Raw genomic sequence first — 26,201 nt, 5'->3', positions numbered from 1 at the left:
ACAGAAGATCTTTGGCATGTCATTAGTATTTTTCTCTTTTGCCACCAGAGAGACACGGGGGCAAATCTTGCCCAGTTTCAAGCTTATCTGAGATTTATGGTCTTTATTTCAAAATCGTGAGAAAACGTGTGGCTTCACATCAAAGCCAGATGAAACTGTGATTTTAGCTGAATTTTAAATTGAACTTTGGGGTTAATTCAAACAGAAATGCAGAGAAACACTCAGAAGATGCAAATCCATGTGGACTGAAACCAAAGGAAAGGTTTGCATAAGCCATTGTGAATTGAGTTTTTGGAGTTTTGCATATCCAGTCATATTCAACATTGATGTAATCAATGGTGTAGGTTACAGACTGTGTGTTGGTCAGGTGGTCAGAAAATGAATATATTATAAATCACAAAGTATTGTAATTTGCATGAAACTATCAACTTGGATGAGTAAAATGAGTATAACCGACATGCTGAATAACACTCAGCTACACCAGTGTAAATTTAGAGTAAGTTGATATAAATGGACACTGAATTTCATGTAACTTTGGACTTCAGTGAAATGAATACAGAATCTGGCCCCAAGGTGAAAGGAAGAGAATGGAACAGGAAATGTTGCTAACAGAGTACTGTAAGGTAAAACAGTCCCTTCCTCGCATGCCTGTGTTAATTTTTTCCCACACTGTCCTCCCAGGGCCGGCTCCAGGTTTTCTGCTGCCCCAAGCGGCTGGGGGGGAAAAAAAGCTGATCGGCAGCACTTCGGCGGTAGCTCAATTGCGCTGCTCCATTCTTTGGTGGCAGTTCGGTGGCAGGTCCTTCACTCCCTCCCTTCCTCTTTGGCAGCTCTTCGGCGGCAGCTCAAAGACGAAGAGAGGGACTGAGGGACCCGCCGCCGAATTCCTGCCGAAGACTCAGACGTGCCGCCCCAATAGCGGACGGAGTGCCGCCCCTTTGTATTGGCCGCCCCAAGTATCTGCTTCCTTAGCTGGTGCCTGGAGCCAGCTCTGTGTCCTCCACACTTCAGTTACACTACTGTATAGCCAGGGTAATTTAACTGAAATCAGAATCTGGTTGACTGTGTGAGTTGCTCCTCCTTATCCCAGGATTGAATTTGGTCCCCACAGCATTCCACATTAGTTCAAGTTACACTACTTTGATTACTTGTATGTTTTCACCACTGCATACGTCACTGTTGAATTTGGCCCAGAGATTTCCAGGCAATCTGCACGCACTGAAGCCAGGTGGACTTTGGTGGATGAGAATTTGGCCAACATATTCCAGGTTGCTTTTGGCTGGATTTGACCCAGTATATCTAGTTAAGACTGATGATTGTTATGACAGAGCTAAATCATAATTTCTGAGCTTTGGAAGTCTGACTTCATCTTAATTTTATTTAATGTTGTTTAATTTGCTTAGATTGCTGCTTCTGTAATGATTGTATAATATGCATTAATATAGCCTTAGTTCATTACTTTTATACAATGTTGCATTCATAGACTTGCACTGACATCATTTCATTCCAACATTGTAATATTATCCCCTGTAGGCTTGCAGTGATGTCATCTTGAGAACTTTGTGAGGATGGTTTGTGCTGCTTAAAGGAAATAAGGTCTAAACATAAACATTATAGAAAGTATGGGGACCTACTTCTCCCCTCATTTGCAGCAATGTAAATCAGGAGTAATTCTAATAAAGTCAATGGAGTTAAACCAGTGTAGTTGTAAGGATAATCAAGTCCATTGACTTCTAAAGAGTTAGGCTCAAAGCTACAAAGAGTCTTATACATTGCAATGCTGAGTGTTGCAATACCTAATTTTAAGGCACCTAGCCACCCACTGGATCCATAAAGCCTGAGGCCTGGTCTACACTGCGGGGGGGGGGGGGGAGAGGAGGGTTTCAATCTAAGTTACACAACTTCAGCTACGTGAATAATGTAGCTGAAGTCGACGTACTTAGATCTACTCACCCCACTGTCTTCACTGCGCTGAGTCGACAGCTGACACTCCCCCATCAACTCCGCCTGCGCCTCTCGCTCCGGTGAGGTACCGGAGTCAATGGGAGAGCGCTCGGCGGTTGATTTATTACATCTAGACTAGACGCAATAAATTGACCTCCTTTGGATCGATCGCTGCCCGCCGATCCTGCGGGTAATGTAGAGAAGCCTTAGTTATGCAGTTGGTTCCCTATAATGGGGGGAGAGAGAGGTACCTAAGAATTGGATCCACAAAAGCCAGTATGCTAGGCAGGCAACTGCCTAAGTTAGCCTACTGACATGAGGGGCGTGTCCTACACCCTGTCCATCACAGGGAGTTCAGTGCCTAAGTCCAAGTGGGAGGGAGATGCCTACCTCCACTTGGGGTTTGCAGATGTTTTATTTTCCAATCCTAGGCTTGCCCCTAGACAAAAACCCTGGGGAAGCAGACAAAATCATCCTTGGGGTGGGGCGGAGGAGCAGAAAAGAGGGGGGTTAAATTACAGAAGAATGACCCAATGTTTAGCATGCTAAGTTTGCTAAACCTTAACCTGTCCCCACAAGCCCCAACCTGTGATGTTTTCTCATTCCCATTGCCAGTGGAAGAGATTCTGAAAACAATATCTAAAAAATAGAGACATCCTGATGGAGAGTCTCTTTTAGAGAATCGTACCAGGGGCATTGTGTTCTTCTCATTATCAGATTATATTTTTAAGGGTATTTAATTGAAGGATTTGGCATTGAAGTTGTAATTATTTACCGACACACTAAAGAAAATTAACATATAATCCTCTGAAAAGGAGGGTAGCATAAAGGCCCAGTGAGCATCTTGTTGTCATCATTCTAGTATCACTAAGCAACCAAGGACACATTGCTTTGTATTCTACATGGTATATTATGTAGCCCGTAAAGGCCTTTAAAAACGACATTGTTTGGAACTGGAGTAAATGGAATCCAAGGATATTATGACCATTCTCAAATAATTTCTGTTTTCTGTTATGCTGTCTCCAATAGGTCAGACACTGGGGCTCCACTGGCTTCAGACTTCTCACTTACGGGTTTAACTAATATTTCTAGCCAGCTCAATCTGTCATTTCCTTTTTCTAAGGTGCTGTCACCGAGAGAGGGAAGCTTAGCACACATTGCAATAGTGCAGTACAGCTACTGCATCTTTGGTACCCAAGTACAACCTGGCTAGCTGAACACAGTAGTACAATTCTCAGTCTCATTTTAACTGAAAGCATTCAGTGAGAAGGCACAATATAGTGCTATTGGTCTTATGTACATTTTCTTATAAACCTGTCCTGCTTCCTAACAGAACTTTAAAACTGCTCTTAGATACAATTTTCAATACATTTTTAGTTTTACAGTAGTCTTTACAAGCCATGGTGTCGTTGGTGCTGTACATAAACATAGTCAGAGACAGTCCTCCTGCCCCAAATAGCTTACAGACAAAAGTCAAAGAAAGGAAGTCTTATTATCCCTATAAGGGGGAACTGAGACACAGAGATTAATTGACTTGCTCAAGGTCACAAAGGAAGTCTTTGTCAGAGTCTGGAATTGAACCTATGTTTCCTGAGTCAAATCCAGGAAGCAGAATGTAATAAGAGACATCCTGTGGCTAATACTCAGGTCAAGAGCCAGAATAGGCTTCATAACCTAAGTTATGGCAAGTGTGGGGGTGGGAAGAAGGAACTGGAGGATCAGTGGAGTCTTTGGCACCGCACTACACCGAAGAGCTACTTCAGGCAGCCTCTGCAGGAGTCCCAGCAGATCTGAATTCAGTGGTGCAGTAGGAATGTGGAGCCATGCACATGATATCTCTAAGCACCAAAACTTGTGTTGGGGGCCCTTGTGCTGGCAGAGAATTGGAGCCATACTGTATATATTGTCTTGCTGTGTTTTGTGAGAACCATACTGTTGCTATCTTAGGAGAAAAGTAATGAAATAATTACCTCTTTAAATTCCAAGGTCAAGATTGCCTTACTAAAGTACAGGTCGCTCGTGGTGGCAGTTTGGCATTGCATCACCCAGACAGAACACTGGGAATCACTGTGTCTCCCAGAGCTCCCCAGAATACAGCAGCCTGGTTTTCCCATCAGTGGTTGGACTGCTATGCAAAGGAAGAGCAATGGCTTCCTGCTTCTAGCTGAGCCAGAAATATAGTGTATGAACTTTCTAGTGGTGTTTGCCTGTTCTGGAACACCTTTCAAAACCTGGAAGTCAAAACTTTGGGGAAAAGGAGAGTTAATCAACATTTTCCAAAATCCCCCCAGATTAGATATGGTCTTAGATTGGAACTCCAGATCTGAATACCCCTGAACTTTGGTGTATTCAGATTGGGAACAGCAGACCCATCTTCTGGGTTTTGATCCAAAATCTGTGAAAGACCTATTTCCACTTCCAGTGTTCAGAAGCAGAAATTAGTCCCTATGTCCAGTACTCCTTCCTGGGGACCCACACTGTCATTTTCTTCTTGGCCTCCATCTCACTCCTGGGCTCTGCAAGGTGTGCCAGCTGGCCACTTCCCACATTGACTTTTCAAGGATCGCCAAGGTCAAGCCTCGACCTTCCATTCCAGCAGGGTGAGACAGACTCTTGGCTTGCCTCACCGCAGTTTGCATAACTTCACAAACAGGTGAGGGGGCTAGTGGTTGCCACAATCTAAACAATCATAGGCAGGCTGGAATGTATTGTATTGTCTGAGTGCAGGGGATATAGGTAACCTGGTCATAGGTGCAGAGGAAAGCTAAATACTGTCCTGTAGCTCTTAACTTCACCATAAGGGTGTGTCTGCTACAGTGAACTGCATGGTGTTATGCTCCTGGGAATTTATGCTTCCAGGTTGTCTAAGAATTTCAAACCTGATTCATACTCCACTCCTTCACAATGAGCTTGGTTTTGATAATATAAGCAGAAGTAAAACTAAAGTTCACTTAATTGGTCAAAACTGCCTCCTCCTCAAGCTTCAGCTGGCCTGAATGATCCTCTTCTTGCCTTCTTCTAATATAGATGTTCTGGCTATAGTGTGTGTCTGCCACCCAGTGATTTGCTTTATAACTGCAGCTCCAGTCTTTTTTTGCTTTCCCCAGAAGACTGGAGAAAGGCTTAGATCCCATTAGTCAGTTAAATAATGCAGTGACATATGTGGCATATCTTTATTTATTTATTTCCCAGGAACATGTAATAGTGAATCACTTGACAATCTCACACATCAGGGCTTGTTAATGAACTGATGAGCACATTGTTGTGCTCTGTCATCAGGTATCATTGCACCAGACTGTCAAGATGCTATTACCAAATGGAGCAGCACATCCTCCCATTGCTGACTGGGTTTAAAATCTTATGAATCAGCAGGCCAAATGCTGCTCTCAATTATACCAGCCCAAAAGAGTCTTAATCTGCCCATGTAACTTTTGCTTTCCATGAAATGGTGCTAGTCTAGGCAATTACCTGTGTTATTGGTACTATAGTGTGATAGAAGGTCTGCTTGTATGCCTTGTGGCACTGAGGTCACATTGACACATTGTATGCATGTGCAGCTATGACAATTCTGTTCAACTAGGGATGGTTGACCACAAGGTGGTTGGATCAGGATTACCTTTTATACAAACCCCAAAGTTCAGGAGGTAAGGATAAAATGATTCTAGTTTGGGCCCATCTCTTTAAAGGTTAAAACTGGGAGTGATTATATTTTCACAAAACCTCTTGATAAGATTTTGTTTTGATAAAATAAAAACAGTTTGGGTCCAGGTTCCATTTTATATTATTAGTATTAAGTACTAATTATTTGTATTGCTGCAGCACCTGTAAACCCCAACTGAGATCAGGACTCTACTCAGCTAAGGACTCCACAAACACATAGTAAGAGACTGACCAGGTTTTTGCCCACCTGAATCCCTGGGGTATTTACTGAGGCAGTTAGCTCGAACTAACAGCTGTGCTATCTACATTGCTATTTTTAGCACACTAGCTTGAGCAGAGCTAGCAGGGGTATGTCTGCATGAACTAGGAATCGTACCTTCCCTCTCAAATGCAGGTGTACCAATAGAGTATCAGTACTGGCTGTGCTGCAATGGCATTCCCATGGATTTGGCTGGTGCACAAAAAAGGAAGAAAGCAAACAAGCCATTTTAACTCCAAGCTTCTAAGATGGTATTACATCCACTGGAGAGAAAGAGGGCGAGAGAGTGAGCTGTTGAAAGCAGCTGAGGGGGTTGGAATGTTAAATGGATCCCAGAGGAGATAGATTAGTGGGCAGGTGGTGCAGTCAGAGTTATGTGATAAATTCCGCTGACACATGCTAAGTTTATTTATCACATATTTGTACTGTATATGACATGTACATTACCTCCATATCAGCCAAGTGCTATTTTGATAGGAAATTCCATATTTTGTGGAGGAGGAAGAAAGATTTGGGGGGCAGGTTGATTTTCTTTATTGGTAGCTGTTTGAAGCTGCTGCTTAGAAATTTGGAATGGTAGAATACGTTTTGAGGGACTGGTTTAGAAGGCAGAGAACAGATTAGGTGCTTAAGCAGGCATGATAAATAAATTTATCACATGGGCTCTGCCATGTGTGCATATATGTGGGGGGAGATGTATGTAAAAACACCGAAGGACAAAACTTTCATTGACATCAGTGTGGCTAGGATTTTAATATGCATGCACTTCCTAAAAAAACTTAATTTCCTTAAAGGACAGTAAATTTGGGGGACCTAAGTAGGTTGATAGTATCCCTTTAAATGAATAAATTCCTTTTTATTTACAGCTTTGTTTTGAAGTATTGCTTCTGATGAGCATTACTATGCATTTATTTATTTAGGGCCAGAATCTGACACCCTTACTTATGCCCTCACCCATATTCTCTCTCCTCCACAAGTGCTATTGATTTCAATGGGACTAGTGGATGAGAAAGGCTTTCTCAGCCTAAATAAGCAAGGCAGAATCTGCCCTTAATTCTTTGCTTTTAATAAGTGGCTCTCCGAGGCTCTAAATGATTGTACAAACTAAGAATTAATAATTAGCTATCTACATCTAAGAAGGGACATCTGCACTTTTGATTCAAAGATAATAATTGGCCCTTCCCTTTCCTACAATAATGCATAGTTTTGCTTTGGCAGTTTCATGTGTTTTGCACTGTATTATATATTTTCTTCCCCTTCTCATATTATTTAATCTTAATACATCTGGTTTTCCATGTCTCCATGCAGTTGCCAGCTTACATTTTTTGTCTTTCCCCTTAACCTCATCAACTCTCCCCCTGGCTTTATGCTTCATATTTAATCTATTCACCATATCACCTTTTCTGCTGAGCATTGCATAAAATATTTGTTATGAGTCACTTGCTCTGGCTGGAAATGTGCAGCAGCTTGGTACTTAGATTTCTGCTAAACAGCCCAGATTTAATTTGATGGAGAACTCTGGCCTATATTGTAGCTGGCCCCTGCATGAGTGGATAAGAGAAGAAGTGTGCAAGAAGTTTCCATCTCTTGTTCCCCTCACCCAGGGCCTTATCTAAAGTGCATTGAAGTCAATAGATATTGGATCAAGCCTACAGTCCCTGTGTTCTCCTAATTGTACAGTGGCAATGGGATGCTGTGAAGTACTGTGGAAATGGAAAATGCCATTCTGTGAGTGAGACTACCACATCCAATTAATTTTGCTTCATATTGTTCCTCCTACACCAATGCCTGAGAAGCCCCAGGCTTCACTTGTCAGAAATTCACTTGCCTCCTAATGAATAAACAAGTGTGTTTACTTCTTTCTGCAACTGAATCATTTCTCACGTATAAGGTGCTCGCCTACACATGCTCCTTTTGGAAGCAGGAGTGTTAATTAGACATCCAAAAGACACCCAACCCCTATTAAAGAAAAAAAAAAGCAGCATGTGCCAGACACAAGCCAGAAATAAGAGCAACAAAAAGTTTAATCACAGAACTGTGAATCCCAAAGGGCCAAATCCTGCTGTTATTTACACCAGTGTGTATCCAAAGTATCTCCATTGACTTCCATGAGTTACTCAGGATTTACAGCAGTGTAACTGTGAGCCAACTTTGACCCAGTTACTGCTAAGGATCTGATATACTCTGAAAATTAGGAAATAAAAGACATAAGATTGCAATGACTTCTGACTTGTGTTCAGAGTTTGTAATACAGATAATACTTTACTTTGTACTTCCATAGCACTTTTCATTTCAAAGTGCTTTCTACAAGTGTGGTGGGTGTCATGACTAAGTCTAAATGGATAGCGGATTGTATTTCCCTTTGGTATGACCTTGGCTGGCCTGAAATGAGGCTGTGCTTCTGATGCAACCAAAGGCACTGACTAGAACAGGGGTAGGCAACCTATGGCACGTGTGCCGAAGGCGGCACGCGAGCTGATTTTCAGTGGCACTCACACTGCCTGGGTCCTGGCCACCGGTCCAGTGGGCTTTGCATTTTAATTTAATTTTAAATGAAGCTTCTTAAACATTTTAAAAACCTTATTTACTTTACATACAACAATAGTTTAGTTATATATTATAGACTTATAGAAAGAGACCTTCTAAAAACGTTAAAATGTATTACTGGCATGCAATTAGAGTGAATAAATGAAGACTCGGTACACCACTTCTGACAGGTTGCCGACCCCTGGTCTAGAATATTCAGAGGGCAATATTTATACCCAAAAAGAGGTTGTGCACAGTGGCCAATAGGGGTCTGGCTACTAGGCTCCCACTGTTCTCAAGGATAAAAAACTCAGCAATTAGAATCCTGTTGGAATGTTATGTTCAGAGAAGCAGAACTACAGGTAAATAATTTTATTTAGCAGGTGCCATGGTAATAGTGGTCACACTTACTATGTGATTGTCTGTAAGTATGCAGCCTTTGCTAGTAGTCTGATTTCCAGTTGATCTACTGAACACCTGTTTTCATGTTCCTCAGTGTTTCACATGATACCAATGTCCTCAATTCTCAGTTACATCAGCAGACCTATGCTGAGAGTGCTCCATCTTAGAAAAATGTTTCATATAACACAATGTTGACTCATGAAGTAGCTTAAAAAGATGTATAAATGTCAGAAGACTCAATTGGAGATAAAAAATCTCACTCAAGGTGCAAATAGCCTGTAGAGAAAACCTGTGAATGGAATAAATAATAAGGTGTTTGAAAACACACCATGGTGAGTCCCGATAGGCGAAGGTGTTCTAAATTTAGGTCAGCTTTCGCCATACTCCTGCTGTTAAAGGCTGACTAGCTCATAAAAAAGTTTCCTGCAAATGAAAGAAGTTGCAGACTGGACAGTAATCTGAGCCTGGAGGGAAGGGAAAGCAATATAAAAGCAAAATTACTGTCTGATCAATTAAGTGAGGGTAAGGCTTGTGAAAGCTATAAAACAATTCATTCTATCCCACACTTATATTTTAACAGAGCAAGTTCATTTTCTACAATGAGGGAACTAATTTTGTGACGAGATAGAGTCAGTGCCATGTGTTACTCCACATTTTTTATAGCAATGTCTTTTGGATGAAAGAGAACACTAGGGCATCTGAATTAGGAGTGGGCTTAGTTAGGACATGCTATACAATATATTTCTACAATGTCCATCATAAGAGTATCTGAATGCCTTTCTCTGAAAAAAAAAAAAGACCTTTTACTAAAACAGAAGGGTCATTTTGGATCTATTAAAGTTTTGATCCAAAGCCCATTTAAGGCAATGGAAAGATTGCAGTTGACTTTGGTGGGAATTGGACCTGATCTACACCAGAAAAGTAGGTCATTTAACTACATCAGTCAGGGGTGTGAAAAATCCACACTGCTGAGTGGCATTGTTAAGCCAGCCTAAGTCCCTACATAGACAGCACTAGGTAGATGGAAAAATTCTTCTGTTGCCCCAGCTACCACCTCTCGGGGAGATGGATTGCCTATGCCAATGGGAAAGCTCTCCCATCAGTTTAGGTAATGTCTGCACTGAAGTGCTACAGCAGCGCAGCTGCGGTGGCACAGCTATGCTGGTGTAGCATTTTAAGTGTAGACACCCTTGGATCAGGGCTGAAATGAAAATGCTGCATAATCTGACTGTCAGTTTTATGAAATGTCAATATTAGTTTTTTTAGACTTCAATGCGCATATTAAGGAAATTTGCCAGCAGTGAGAGTTTAAAAGTATTTACTTACCTGCTTCACAGGGGTCACATGAAGGTTAATGTTTACAAAGTACTTTGAAGATTAAAAGTGCTACGTATTATTAATGGATACTGAGTGTTTGTGACAAAAAATGTGTATTGTGCCCATTGTGTATGAATCTCTGTTGGATGTATCATATGCTCAAAAATAACATCCTCATGCCAATATTGAAATTCATATTCTCAAGCATACCCTTTTCCTCTGCCACTAAATATTAGCATGTGCATCTATATTTGGGATGTTCTTTAAGCAATCAAGTACTTTTCTTGTATCACAGGAAATCCCATGGGAAGAATAAGAGAGATGAATAACAAAAGTGAGAAAAAGGTCAACATTGTTAATGCACATTCTTACAAAGTATTAATGTTATAATTATCTAACATAACAGGTGCAGCACAGGCATTGGCAGTGCAAGTTTCCCTAAATTGCGCAGTCAAGTGCCTCAATCTTAAATTGGCACAATTGTCTTGAGGGATGAGAGGGTAGTTCATTTTCCATGACTAGCCAAATCCCTGGCTTCTCTGCTGAGATAGCCAGAAAGGATGGTTTGTGTTGTGGGCAACTGTCAACAAGTAACTGGATTCAGTTTACATAATCTGCTAAACAACTATCAGACAGTAATGATTTTGGGTCAGTACCCTCTTGGATCAGATTGAATAGGTAAGGTAGATGTAAAAGACTCCATATGCTATTCTACCCCATTCTCCTGAGCCATCCAATCCTTCATTCCCCTGATTTTATCATTTTAAAAAGAAGAATAGAAAAAGAAAATGAATGTACTGTGATCGAATATGAGCACAAATCTGTTTGCTGCCAAACTGTGTTTACTGGAAGTCATTTTGCTTTTGACTTTTTCTCTGACCTAAATAAAAACGTTTACAAAACCCGACTAACCTTGAAGAAAGTGTAAATGTCAAGAGCATAGGTTTTCTGCTGACACCAATTCAGTAAGCTTCCGCATTTGGAAAAAAAAAATCTGCCTTTCTATATGCAATGTAAATATTTCCATTACCTCTTCAAAAGAAAATCTGCTAAGAGGCTGTTATATCCTACATAACAACAGCTTGCCTTAGGTAAAGAATTCTTTAATACCTTAATTTAAGCCAGTGACACTGCACAAATACTGTAAGAATCCCAATGTTATTCAGGTCTGCTTATGTAGCTGAAATGAGTGACATGATTGGGGAGGATAAAACCTCCTAATCAGAATACAGTGGTATCATAATTCAAAAGCCCAAGCATCTGGTCCCTTGGTAGAATGGTGACATCTTAAGGCGTTTATTGATTGATCTCTAGAGCTTATGAATCTTTCATTTTGTCCTAAATGGTTTTCTTTCAGGGTTTTCTTTGAAGTCAAGGTACCTCCTATAGTTGTCTGCAAAACATTATTAAAATGTTATTTTAATTGCTAAAAAGAATATTAAAAAGAAGTTTTATAAATATGAATCTGAAATAATGCATGTGTCCTTCTGAAGCAGTTTGAAATTTGCCCAAGTTAAAATGGCATATAAATTTGCCATTGTGCCCCATTATTTTTACTTATTTGTCTTGTGGAAGCACATGTTCTGCCCCAAAAGATGAAGGCCTTATTGTGTTAGGCATTGTAAGAATACATAACAAAAAGATGGTCTTTGACCCACAAAGCTTAGGCCCAGATCCTCAAAGTATTTAGGCTTCTAACTTCCATTGATTTCAATGGAAGTTAGGACTCTGTGCAGAATTTGGCCCTTACTACCTAAATAATAGATTATAAATTATTCTTATTTCCTTATTTTTCCGAATATACTGATTCTAATAACAATCCTTGTTCAGAAAAAGTGATGAAAATAGTGTGATGGTTTCCAGCTTTTTGTAAATTGAGGAGAAACTTAAAGCTGCATGCCCTATTTCTTCTCCTTGGCTGGCTTCCAAAATTGAACAGTTTGCTGCTCAGAGACAACTATCTGTAGGCCCCTTTGATTGATGTTCCCCTACTGACTGATATTTGTGGCCAGCTTCCTGAAAGAGCAGAAGCAGTTTTTTCCCCTTCACAACTCCAGTGATTGCGTGAGCAGTTTGGGTATTAGCACATGCAAATGACTATTTGGACATCTAACTAGGGTTGCCAGGCATTTGGTTTTTGACTGGAACGCCTGGTCAAAAAGGGATCCTGGCAGCTCCAGTCAGCACCGCTGATCAAGCCAGTAAAGGTCTAGTCGGCGGTGCAGCAGAGCTAAGGCAGGGTCCCTGCCTGCCTTGGCTCCACACAGCTCCTGGAAGAGGCTAGCATTTCCCTCTGGCTCCTGGGTGGAGGGGTGGCCAGGGAAGTTCCATGTGCTGCCTTTCCCCCCCACAACTCCCGTTGGCCAGGAACCCCTCACCCCGTCCCGCATTCCAACCCCCAGTGAAAGTGAGTGAGAGTGGGGGAGAGCGAGCGATGGAGGAAGGGGGGCTGGAGTGAGTGTGGGGGGGCTTGGGCAGGGCCTTGGGGAAGGGGGCAAGGCAAGGGTGTTCGGTTTCGTTCAATTAGAAAGTTGGCAACCCTACATATAACAAGGTACTTGTGTTTACAAATACTGGATTGTGCAAGTACCCTGGATCTTTGAAAATCTGTCCCTAAATCATCAGGGAAAGAATATCACTTAGTGTACAGCTGATCACATGCTGAGTGACACCCCAGAGCCTGATCACCATATTTAACAGTCACAGACCTTGTTCCTATGAAAGGGTTAGGAGCAGAATGTGGGTGCTGAAAAGGGCACAGGTGGTAGCCTCAGTTTCTGTCTAGCCAGGGAAGCCTATAACATTGGTGAACCAGCAGCTGCCAAAACTCCTTCCAGCTGGATGGAGCTTTTAGCACTTTCTGAATGGTTAAGTCAATGCTACTTGCATGGAAGCACTCATTGTGCAGGTGTGTGTGTTTTAAATGTAGGTCAGCATAGGTGCAACGCATAAGTGTGGCAATTTTACTACAGCAGTTGGTAATTCTATTTGTTTCTACTTGGAAACTGAGCTCTTTAAGCAAGAGATAGAAAGAAAGATTAAAATATAATGGTAAAGTCTATCCTGGTCTCAGCTGGAAAGTAAGGGACTCCATTCCACTTTATTTTCCATTAGAAACGATCACTAGAAAATCACGAAAATTTACATTTGATTTACTCTGGAACTGGTGACTTAAATCAGTGAAGCTAAGTTCTAAATATTTAACAGCAATAGATCCCCAGCCTGTTCTTTGAGTATGCAGTATATCACAGGGAACTGTTCAGAGGGAAGAGGGCCCACTAATGCATTGTTTTGATAAACAAGGGAATATATTTTAACGTTTGATAGAATCTTTTGTTCTAAAACTGATATAAAATTCTTTAGAAGTACAGCTCAAAACAAAATATTATTTATAAAAGCCACTTCTTGATAAAGCTGGATATGTTGTGACAAGCAATTAACAGGACTCCTACAAAGCTCTGGAGATTTTTTTCAGACCTAGCTTTATTATAGGTGATTTTTTTCATCTCATGTTATAGGGGATTCAGTTAATGGGATTTGTGCATGTAAATCCCCCAGCAATGAGATGGAAATGTTACCCCAATGTATTAACTATTCTGTGTGTTCATTATCACAAGTGCCCCCTGAGGGCAAAGCCAGCATTTTCAATATACAATCCTTTTTCAGGGGTTTAGAGCTAGAACTTGGAAAACAAAATCTCAGAGGTTATGTTTTTTTAAAAAAAAGGTGTTTGAAACAATCCATAGTTTCCCTGATGTGGTAGTGGAAGCTGGAACACTTGAGACATTTAGAATGTGATAAAACTCTTGAAAATGTTCTATAGAGAAAGTGCCACATTGACAGAGGATTGGACAAAATGTGACTTAATGAGATTCATTTTTTATCGGAATGGAAGAAAAGGAGCTGGATTCTGACTATTCTTTCAAAGCCGGGAAATGTCTTGTGTCTTCCGATTTAATTTTGTTGTTTATCAATCCATACATGAATATTGTATATAGCCGACTCAAGCATGGTCAAAGATTAATATCTGAAATTGGCTACCAGATTTGCACTGCAGTTTCTTAAGAGGCAGGCAGTGCCTGTATTTACATAAATTGGTGTGGGCAGCTCAGGTTTCAAATATGGTTCCTTAAATCTGCACCTAGGCACCTAAATAAGCATCTAAGCATCTAAATGAGCCTAATTTCTGACAAACTCAAACCAACCCACGGAAAAATATTTGATGCACACACACATAAAGTAGAATGCAAGATGGGAAGTTCTCACTGCACAGCCAAGAGGATAAGTAGCTGCGGGAGAGTTTTCCTGCTTTTATAAGAGGGGGAGTTATGCTTTAACTCCTGCACATATCTGTGGGGACTTCTTCAACCACGCCCACCTCCTCCTTCCCCTTGTACTGTTATCATTCTTGGGATTTTTTGGCCACCTGCACTACCTCATATCTTTGAGGGGTGTTGAATAGCTGTCTGCTCCATCTTCCAGCTAGGTAAGGTCAATATTGCCACAAATCCCAAGGGTCTTGGTGGGGAGTTAGGAAGCAGCCTGGAACACTTCCCCCTCACACATACCCAAGGAAGAGGGGGAAGAAAAAACTCCTTTTCCTGTCCCTGCAAGCTCTGCACTAAACCCTAAGTGCAGGTAGACTCCATAAACTATAACACATGGATCTCTGTCTGGCTTCATTCCTGCTGTTGAGGAGAATGGGAATGCTGCAATTGGGAGTTCAGAGACTGATTAGGGGGCCTGACGTTGTCCTCTTTCACCCTGACATATACCTTCATATAATGAAGCATCAAATCCTGTGGTTGCCTGCCTTTGTCTTTACATCCATTTCTCATCACATGGATTCTTGCCCAGGTTGCTGAGTAAGTTATATTTTAAAGACTAAGAATACAGGGTTATCTCTTGTTCTATGTATTTAAACCATACTCCTCTTAATAGTATCTGAACACCTCCGAGCATGGTATCTTACTCCTCCTTACCACGTCTGAAATACATGGTCATTTGCTAGAACATCATGCAATCCAAAATGTCACTTTGAAGTGATATGTTTTCATTATAAAATAGAGGAAGTGTACAATCTTTCCGAAGTACATATTGTAGCTTTTATGGGTCAAATTCTTAGCTGATGTAAATAGGTGTAGTTCCATTGAAGTAAATGGAGATATGTCTATTTACCTTACCTGTGAATCTGGCTCAATATGTGTAGAATATACTCGAGCTCAAAACCCTTTACAAAGAAGTGTAAATAGTATTTGATAAAATGGGGAAACTGAGGCACTGGAGAACTTACACATGGCCACACATTAAGTCACTATCAGAGTTGATTGCAGAACCTAATTCTGACAGTTTCCAATCCCCTGCTGTTACCAGACTGCTTCCTACAGATAAGTGATCTGCCTGGGATTGTTTGAAAATTCATGCAGACAACTGGTATAAACTATATGGGCAAAATTGCATCTACACAGGAGGGTTTGCCATCATAGCCTATACTCACAAAACTTTGCTTGTATAGACTACGCCTAAGAGTCACAACTGCCAAACTACTACTCTACCTTATTAAACCATACCATTATTGTAAAATTCAGTGTGTGCCTTGGTGTGGGGAGTGACTTTAAGTTAGATAGATCTTTAATTAAAAAGGTGGAGGGAGAGAGAGAGACTATATAAAACAAATGGAGATGCTCTAATACTGATAATAGAGACATATTTGGATCTCAATTACACAGATATAAATGCAAACTAACCCCGTTGGTTTAAATCAGTAACATTATTCTGTATTTAAATCAGTGTTTTTCTGGATGAACACCAGCAAAAATCTGTTCAGTAATCTTTTTAAATGATCTGTTTTGTTCAAAATATTATGGAAAAATGTTAGCCGTTTCAGTTAGTATCCAGTCAGTATTTCTTTCATATTCATGCTGGGAATTTTCATTTTCTTGCTTTCCTGTTTTGATGAGTAGGCATTCTCAAAGCTATTAAAACATAGCAACAATTACCTACCGATTTCTAAAAGGCTACTTCCTTGTTTAAATGTATTAAGAGAATTTGTGGAAAAGAGCCCAATACACTAGTAGATGGAAAAATATCTGATGTCAGGTGATGAAGTATAAATAAAAATCCAATATGATATTGCATTAATGATAACTGAAATTTCAATTTGCTATGTACTATTTTGAATATAAGTTAGTCTAATAATTTTAAGAGCATGGTATTTTACACTAGTAAATCCAACTGGTATTTTAATTTTTCATGGACTGCTGAAAATACATATGATGTTTTAAAAACATATAATTCCCCAAATACATAAAACAGATGGAGCTATTGGAGTTACTCTATGTTGGTGTCTTTTGATTTCAAATGTTGACTTCTACATCTCCTATGTGAATGCTAGCATTGAAAACTTAAGAAAAGCTTAGAAATTTAAGGTGTTTTGAATAGAAATTATTTATATCAAACAACCCATAATATTTTAATATTAAGGTTGAACAAATACTGAAAAAAAATAAGTCAACTTTTCATTCACATTTTAAATGAATTCTCATTGATAGCATTTTCATTTCTTTGGGGTTTGCTTTTCACAAACATTCTAGGAAATTAAATTACTGGCAAAAATGTTTACAGAAAAATCAGATTTGGAATTCAGAATTAAAAGTGTTTGCACTGTAAATCTAACTTTAAGACTTTATGCTTAACCAGTAAGGCAAAAGAAACATACTAAATTACTTGTGTTCAATCCAACCAATTTGAACTTGGAACTGTGAATATTATATTATCAGAGTAAGTCCTGTGAATAATGAACTATTTGTGAGTTATCCATAGGCTGAAACATATTTGCATAATATATTATGCAGTATATATTCTTATAATAAAATATTTGTTAAATTAATTTGAACAAGAAAAAAATTCATGGAAATCATGATCTGTTCATACACAATTTGCAAACTATAAAAAGATCTAAATTCACAAAAAAAATTGTTTCTTTTCAATAGTTTGCCCATCCCCTAATTAATTTTTAGCATTTTCCATCCCCCCCCTCCTTTTTTTTTTTTTTTACAAAATTGTGCTCTGCTCCTACAGTGTACTGCACATGGACAAACCCTCATGCCTTTGCAGAGCTCCCCTGACTTCACTGGAGTGAGTTGGGGTTGCCTGATTGCATCACATTGCAGGATCAGGCCCTAGGGTTCCAATCCTGCAAACACAAGGCAATTAACTTGCATGTGAGTAGTCCCATTGTTTTAGCAACGATATACCAACAATGCACAAGGATCATTTCTTCCACCATTGAAATGCAGCCGCCTCTGGGGTAAAAAGCTGTAGCTGTTTAGCAGTGCACTAGGAATTTCCACACCTTATTATATCAAAATATTTTAAACATATAGAAAAACATTGTCACAGAAATGCAGTCCTTTCATGATGCACTCTTACCCATCCTACCTACCTCCACCACTAAAGAAGTGCCAAGAGCATTTGTCTCCTTGCCTATGTAAAAAATGGTGATTCTAGACATCCATGGGAGCTGTAGTGCTAAGTGCCTTTCAAAATGGGACACTTAATGGCAAACTATGGCAAACAAGAGTTGTACCCTCTGATGTAGGATGACCAGATGTCCCGATTTTATAGGGACAGTCCTGATTTTTGGGTCTTTTTCTTATATAGGCTCCTATTACCTCTCACCCCCATCCCGATTTTTCACATTTGCTGTCTGGTCACCCTACTCTGATGACAAGAACGAATTTGACAAAGTGGCCCAAATTCAGCTGAGATAAGTTGAAGTGGACGTGATCTTTATCCTGGAACCATACACACACACTATTAGTTACTTTTCCTGCTTTACAACCTTCCATCTTTTCAATGTGTAAGTTTCACTCACTTTGTACAACCACTGAATGCCAGATAGGTGCAAGTAACCCTACTCTGTCACTAACCCCCATGCATTTTATGACAATGTATGCCCAACGTGTATCTTACACTACTATTTATGTCACCACTAAATTTGGCTTAGAGGTTTCCAACTTACTCCAGGTGGAATTTTGCTGATTTTGGTTTCTAGGGCCTGATACAACTCCAATTAAAGTCAGTGGGATTCCTTCCATTTGGCTCTAATGGGATTTGGATCAGGCTCACTGTGTGTAATTTTCCCCCCCAAAGTGTATACTTAAATATGGCTGTAATATAGTATACAGAAAACATACTGGGTCAGATCCTCCATTCTTGTAAACCAGCATAGTTCTATTTATTGAGTTACATTTACATGAGATAAGGGTATAGGCCCAATATCTCTAATAAGCCCTAAAGCTCTCTATACATTAATTTATGTGAAACACACATCCACTTTTAGTATATTTCACTGTAGTTCCAAAGTCTTATGTAATGACAGTTCAGTCCACATGATTCATACTGCAAATGTTTCTCTGTACATTTATTTCATGTTACCTCTTGAGATAACTTTAATGTATACTACAGTGGTACATCATTTATATATTCCTTTGTGATGCTGTTGCCTGTTAAGGCTGTTTTCTCATATTTCTACACCACAGACTCTTCTATACTAATTCAAATGCAGATTCTGGAGAAAACAACTTCATAGCAAACAGCAAATAATAAAGATTTATATCATTCTTAAATGTCTCCTGGAAATGATTGAATCATAAAGTTTTTCTCATTTTAGTTTTAATTCACTCGGTAGCAATATGAAAATTCTTTCATGTCAACACTAAAGTCTGACTAATAAGCTTTACACTTGCTGGATACAAATTCTTACTGTTTCTGAAGTTCTCATCCAACAGTGTCACTGAATCAGGTCAACAATACTGTCTCAATCAGATCCTGAACTATAATATGTAGGGGAAAGATTGTTTTTTTATTTGTTTGTTTTTCAAATGAGAAGAATGCAATGTGCTATTTCATTTATTTATTGTTTTATCAGATTGCCAGCTTCTGGACTCATTAACACCAGTGTGAATCTGGAGTAATTTGAAGCCAGAAGAGTATCAGAGGGGTAGCGGTGTTAGTCTGAATCTGTAAAAAGCAACAGAGGGTTCTGTGGCTTATGCTCCCAATACTTCTGTTAGTCTTAAAGGTGCCACAGAACCCTCTGTTGCTTGAAGCCAGAAGAGTTACTCTGGTGTAAATGAGATGATAATACAGATTATATATGTTTTATTGGAATTTTCCATGGCAGAACACAGTATAAAACAATGAACACATTTAGGAGGCAACAAAACATCATTTTTATATATAGAAAGAATGGGTAGTAAATGCCTAACACTATGTCATAACAAATTATAATAAAATACAAAAATAGTGAAAGCAGCCTGGGGAAAAGACAAGAAGAGGCTGTAGAGTACCGTTAGGCTGAATATCAGGAAATAACTTACCAACAATGAGTTTTATTAGTCTGTGGGATAGTCTCTAAGGGGAAAGTGGTGGAAGCTGCATCATTTGAAAAATTTAAAGTTAGATTACAAAAAAAAATCCACTATAAATTACACTATAGGGAATAATCCTGCATTGGCAGGGGGATGAACTTAATATATGTTTTGCTAACTTTCCATCTCTAACTTGTATGACAAAATCAAAAATCCAGATACTAATTGCTTTTGAAATGAGAGCCACTATGTGACAAAGGGTAGAAGCGTCACCTGAACACCAGCAGACAAGGAGTTAACTCTCTCCCACAGTAGTATAGAAGGGTACAATGAACCAGGTCTGGGACTAAGACCAGGTGCAAAGTCCATTGACTTCAAAAGGCTTTGGATCATGTCTTAGAGGTTTGTGTCTACACTACCACTTATGTCGGTATAACTTATGTCACTCTGGAGTGTGAATAAGCCACCCCACCTGAGTGACATACATTACGCTGACCTAAGCACCAGTATGGACAGCGCTATGTGAGCAGGAGAGCTTCTCCCGCCAACATAGCTACTGCTGCTTGTTGGGGGTGGATTAATTAAGTTGCTGGGAGAGCTCTCTCCTGGCAGCTTAGAGTGGCCATGCTAGAGAGCTTACAGTGGCGCAACAGCGTGGGTGCAGCTGTAAGATGTGCAGCTGTAAGCTCTCCAGGGTAGCCATAACCAATGGGAGAGAGCGCTTACCCAGGAGGATAGACAGAACTGACGAGACAGAGCTGTATATCCAGTTTCTGGAAGGCTGGGTTACAGTCTGAGCTGGGGTTTCTCCAACCTTACATAAAAATCTTTTGGGTTTTTTGTGATTATCCTATCCACACTGAGAGCCTGATTCAGATTTCACAAGTAGGTAAATCCAGAAAAGCTCCAAATGTATTCAGGTGTGACAGAATTTTACAAAATTTGTCTGACTTCTGTTTCAGGACCATGTAGCCCACTCCAACAATTTACACATCTATGGTATTTAAATAACTTTAATAAAAATCAGATCATTTGATTCTGATCCCCTTTCTATCAGTGTGAATCAGGTGTAACTCGAGCAAAATCAATGCAGTTATACCAATGTAAGAACAATGTAAGGGAGACCAGAGTCAGGTCCAAAATGTTGCCCAGGTCTCAGAATAAGGAAACATTCTAGTTCTATTAGAGCTCATCAGAAAAGGTTAAGTATTTTCAGTGAAAATTTTCAAATGAAATGATTTGATTCAAAAATTTTCAATGTCTTTTGTTTGTTTCTCTATGAAAAATGAAAAGTTTTTCATTGTTTTCAGTTTGTGAAAACTATTTTTTTTTCATTTTTCATTTTCATAAAATGTTGAAAGAAAAATGTTTTTAAAAAAGGCCATTTTAATTGAAAACATTTTTGAATGAAATATTTCAACCTTTTCTAATTTCTGTCTTCAGCTACTAATTCAAACTGAGAGCTTGATTCAGTTTAAAGGTATCCTGTCTTTCACACTTCAGAAATCTTTGCAACTTGTTCTTTGGTTTTCATATGATGATATATATTTTAAATGGAATTATGCCCCCAAAAGAAAAGCTACTGTAGGCTATGAGTGTGAAAAACTAATTAATAGTGTAACACTTCATTATCTTGATTTCCTCTCCTCCTCCCTCCCCTCTCCCCGCTATTCTGTTTGCTGGTTTAAATGACAAATGGGGTAAAACTTACCCCTATGCAGAGGTCCAGCAGAAGGCCTTTGTAGCACTTAAAATCCCATTTATGTCCTCAAAATAGTGTGGACCCTTAGGTGAAATTCACACACACACACCACAGCTATTGATCCAAGTCTCATTGACTATGTAAGCATGCTGAGGAATTTTCACAGAGGTGGAGCTCTTACAAACCAGAATTCTAATTTGTTACACGCTAGATGAAAGATGTCTACCATTTTGTGACGTGTATTAATCAAAGCACCTTTCATTACCTGAATTAAGCTGTGGCTGTCATAGAACTTGCTGGTTTTTGATTCCCAGATGCCATTTGTTTTACTATGCGATGTAGGACATGAGATGAAAAGAAGTGAGTGTGAAATTACCAGTTGAAGACATTAGAGAAGTTACATTTTACTTGGGTGGAATCACATTTCTCACTGTATCAGAAAAAAGAAAAGACTTTTAACAAATAAGATTGCAATGTTCCACCACTTAATACTTGATTGCGACCTATATCACATGCTGTGCGCACGCACACGCACACAATAATAATAACAATTCAGTTATAAGAGTGCAATAGATTAAATATGCATATTTAGTTCATGAAAATAAGGGGCAGATAACTTAGCATTAGAAACAAGCATGGTGCAGATAGGCAGTGTTCAAGTTTCACAGCCCAGCTCTGTTAATGCAAGTGAGTCCTGACAAGCAACATGTTTATTTTTTAATGTCCAAGTGTCTCCTAAATACAGATTACAAGCATAACAAATAGTGTGGTTAATTTGGACCCAACAGGAATGCAAATTAATAATAATGATTATAATACCTCCAGACCTCTATGTGTATTTTCACTTGCCCTTTTTTTCTGGTTCAGGCTACCATCATTATTTTAGATGTTCCTCCTTTTAGACCCACAGTACTTCATTCTTTCTATCTGTTACTGTTGCACATTATAATGTGTGTCAAAAATGCTAAATCATACCACTGACACCGAAGGGAGCTTCATTTTATTAAAGAAATTAACTCCACATCTCATTTAACAACATTGGGCAGATTATATTGTTTTGGATGTTGACCCTTTCTAGAGCTAGGGCCCCTTCTCCAGAATAAATCAGAAGCCAGTTTTTATAACAACGTCAAAAGCTGCATCGTTACTAAATATGGTTTCAACAAATACAGCTAAAAAACATCCAGTTTTACTAAGGAGCTTATCAATAAACATCTAAAGAACAACATCACCCCCTGCAGTAAGGCTAGAAGAACATATAGTGAACATTTTTTAAAAATGCAAAATCTAACTGGGTGCTGCTCCATTTCCTTACATGCAATTACTTTTCTGTCTCCCCTGCTCATACCCCACTTTTTTGCACAAACCTGCAGTGCAAACCAGAAGCTACTGAGTCTTCCCATTCTTGTTGTAAACTAGGCTGCAAATGATGTTACTTGTAATTACAGTAAGCACAACATGTTCAAACAGAAATGTGATTTTCAACTTGATGGCAGCCCTTCAAGATTTTGTCTTTTGTGCAATTTCAGATGCTGCACAACAAACATGTGATGGTTCGTGTAGGAGGAGGATGGGAGACTTTTGCAGGGTACTTGCTGAAACATGACCCATGCCGAATAATGCAGATCTCTCGGGTGGATGGGAAAACCTCTCCAATCCAGAGCAAGTCTCCGACCATCAAGGACATGAATCCAGACAATTACTTGGTTGTTTCTGCCCATTACAAAACCAAGAAGGAGATTAAGTGAAATTAACTTCTCATTTGACTGGGACTATATATATGTAGGTCCAAATTATCTTCTTGAGTGTAGTAAATTTAGTTCATGCTTTGAAAGGACTTCAGAAAATTTAACAGACTGAAAATGGCAACCTGCTTTGAAGATCTTTGAACTGTAGAACTATTTATTTCTAGTACTGTACCTTTTATAGCAAATTATCATTGATAGGTTAATTACTACAATCAGATAAGAAATAGACATATATTTTTAGCCAAATCATTACTCTTAAATATGTGAATGTATACTTAGAATGATTTAAAGGATGTGGTTCATGTTAAAGGGAAAACTGCAGTACAATATATTTGTATGAAAAACCTGTGACATTGAGTCCATGACTGTTTTTAGGTTAGTTGGAAAAGATATATGTAGGCTGAGTGTGCAGAGTGATAAAAGCTATTTGCTAACGCTTTCTGCCTACAAACTAAAATTAAAATGGACTATTTTTTATAGGTTACAAGATTCCCTTAAGCAATAATTAAAAAAAAAAGGATTATTGTGTGCTATACAGTTCCCTAAAAAGACCACTTTAAAAAGTTTGTATGTCCTTAAGCTACTTTGACTAAGTCAATTTTAAGATCCAGATCCACAAAGGGATTTAGGCACCTACGCCCCAGATGTAGGCACCACTGCAGCACACAAAACCTGCTTGGCTGCCACCTAATCCTTTGGGTGCCTAAACTCAATTTTTTTTATAAAAGTTCCCTAGGCACCTAAGTTCCTGCCTCTGGGCATGCGCATAACCTCACATCAGACATCTGGATGCCTATCTCATGCCCCAGCAGGGTCCTCAGATGAGGCTAAGATAGGCGTTCCCCTGCCTAGCTCACTAACAGCATGCCTACCAAATTGGGGTGCATTCAAAGTCCCACCGGCTGAGGAAGTGGTGGCAATGCCACCTCCCCCCTTAAAACATTTAGCTCAGTAGTTAGAACACTCACCTGGGATGTGGGAGACCCATGTTCAGTTGCCTCCATCTGCATTTTTGGAGAAAAGGATTTTTGAAGAGGGGGTCTCCCACCCACTGGTAAGTGTCTTAATCACTATGGGTTGTTCTGATGTGGGTCTCCCTAAAACTCTCCTGTTGAAGCTGTTCCACTTTGGAAAAATAATTAGTCATTGGAGCACAGGTAGTGGACTCTGGGTTCCCATCTCCCAAGGGAATGCCCCCATTTCCAGGTTCATTCTCAGTTTAGCACTCTGGCCCAGTGACTAAGTATTTATACAAGGTAGAGCAGCTTCAACAGGAGAAACTGAGGAAGTCACACAACAGGCTATCCTGTAGCCCAGTGGTTAGGGCATGTCTCCAAGAGGTGGGAGCCCCCTGTTTAAAATCCTTTCTGTCCACCAGACAGAGAGGGACATTGAATGCAGCTGTCCCATATGCTGGGCCAATGATCCAATCACTGGCTAAAAGTTATAAGGTAGGCAGAACCCTCACCCCTATCAGTATTTCTTGCAAGAAATGGTTTAGGTGCCTGATCCCAGGAGAAGGTTACCCAGCTCTGGCTCACAAGCAGAGATAGGACTGCCCTACAGCCTAGACTTAGTTGCCTAACTTAGTAGAGGGATAAGGCTTAACACACACACCTCTTCTCAACATCTCCTTAGTTTAAGTGGCTCCCCATCTGGCATGCTGTTTTTTTGTGAATCCCATTCTTAGGTGCCTAACTCTCTTTATGCCTTTTATAGGGAGCATAGGCGCCTAACTCAGGGTTTTTGGATTTCAGTGATTTTTCTAGGTGCCTAAAAGTTAGTCTTTGCAATGCCGACCATTGAAATGCCTAAGTTCCTTTGTGGATCCAGGCCTGAATCCACCTGGTCCTTTCATGGGTGTCCAATGATGGGAGGATATAAGAAGCAATAGGGACGAGTGGGGCTTGCTCCCTCTCCTGTCAATAGAAATGGTTGATTACACCAGGGGTTGTAAACGACAATGCACAAAGGGATGTAGTAATGACAGTGCAGACTGCGTGTGCATGGGCACTCCGGTTTAACTACATTGGTCAGGTGTGAAAAATCCACTCCCCTGAGCAGCGCTGTAAAACTAACTTAATTCTCCATGTAGACTGTGCTAGGTCATCATAAGAAGTCTTCCATCAACCTAGCTACCACTTCTCGGGGAGGTGGATTATCTATGCTGATGGGAGAATGCCTCCTGTCAACGTAGGTAGTGTCTAGACTGAAACGCTACAGTAACACAGGTGCAGCAGCACAGCTGTAATGCTGTAGCATTTTAAGACAAGCCTTGAGTCAGAATGCCACCTGGTGTGTCCCTTGCGGAAATTCACCGTCATACTGCCTCTTACTTTGGGTTTGCCTGAAAGGCACAGTCTAGCCCTACTTTTATTCAATTACTTGGGTCAAATATGAAAAGATCCATTGCCCACTCTTTAGAGCAATTCAGATTCTTGTAAATCATTCACATGCCTCTAAAAATATATATGGGGATTGTGTGTGGGGGGGGTGGGGGTTTGTCTACTTTTCCTTGTTTATATTTTGTGACTTCTGTGCCTTGTAACTTCCTAGAAAAATCATTTTATAGGATTATTGAATGGCTATAAATTTGAGCAGAAATCAGTTGTTTCATTAGCAATGGAATAAACAGAAACTTTTTTAAAATACTCATAAAAGTTTTTTTTAAGTCTCATTTATTGTTTGCAACATATGATCCCCCACTGTAATCTCTCTCTCACACACACACACACACACACACACACACAGAGAAAGCAAGCTGCTTACTGGACTGCTGCTATGTGCAACCAAAATGTGACTACTAAAGAACAGAAATTGATGCACACTGAAATTTTCAGCAGGTGATATAAACAAGACATGGATTCTGTTGAAAATCCCTTTAAAGGAACTTTCTCATTTTTGGAGGGTGGGGGAGAAGTTGAATTTTTTTTTAAAGCAGTTTCTAAAGTTACAATCAATGTTTTCTATTGGTTGTCATTTTAAGTTGGAATGCCTAAATATGAGTCTGATCCCCTTTCCATTAAAAATCAATGGCAAAAATGTCCATTGACTTCAACGGGGCAGGGTCAAACCTGGGTGAAATCCTGGCCTCATTAAAAGCAGTAGGACCTTTACCATTAACTGAAATGGGCCCAGGATTTTCCTCACTGTCCATATATATCTACTAAATACAGACAAAGCACATTTGCTTAGTTGCTTACATTTAGAAATGATAACTTGTACCGTAAGTTGTATGTGACTTATTTTCAATAATTTTCTATTGAGAG

At 39.6% G+C, this 26,201-nt stretch overlaps 1 protein-coding gene across 3 annotated transcripts in view; it reads left to right on the top strand.

The window, feature by feature from the left end:
• Nucleotides 1-25,583, top strand: part of GAS2 (growth arrest specific 2) — a 135,209-nt gene extending 109,626 nt beyond the window's left edge. For all 3 annotated transcript variants that reach the window (XM_054024623.1, XM_054024624.1, XM_054024625.1), the window contains exon 8: nucleotides 22,714-25,583. In XM_054024623.1, coding sequence (XP_053880598.1) covers nucleotides 22,714-22,932 — 219 coding nt within the window. In that variant the 3' untranslated portion in view covers nucleotides 22,933-25,583. The remainder of the gene's footprint in view (nucleotides 1-22,713) is intronic.
• Nucleotides 25,584-26,201: the final 618 nt, after the last annotated feature.

This window comes from Malaclemys terrapin, chromosome 4 (assembly GCF_027887155.1).
Source record: "Malaclemys terrapin pileata isolate rMalTer1 chromosome 4, rMalTer1.hap1, whole genome shotgun sequence".
NCBI lineage: Eukaryota > Metazoa > Chordata > Testudines > Emydidae > Malaclemys > Malaclemys terrapin.
This window is presented reverse-complemented; position numbering and strand designations above follow the sequence as displayed.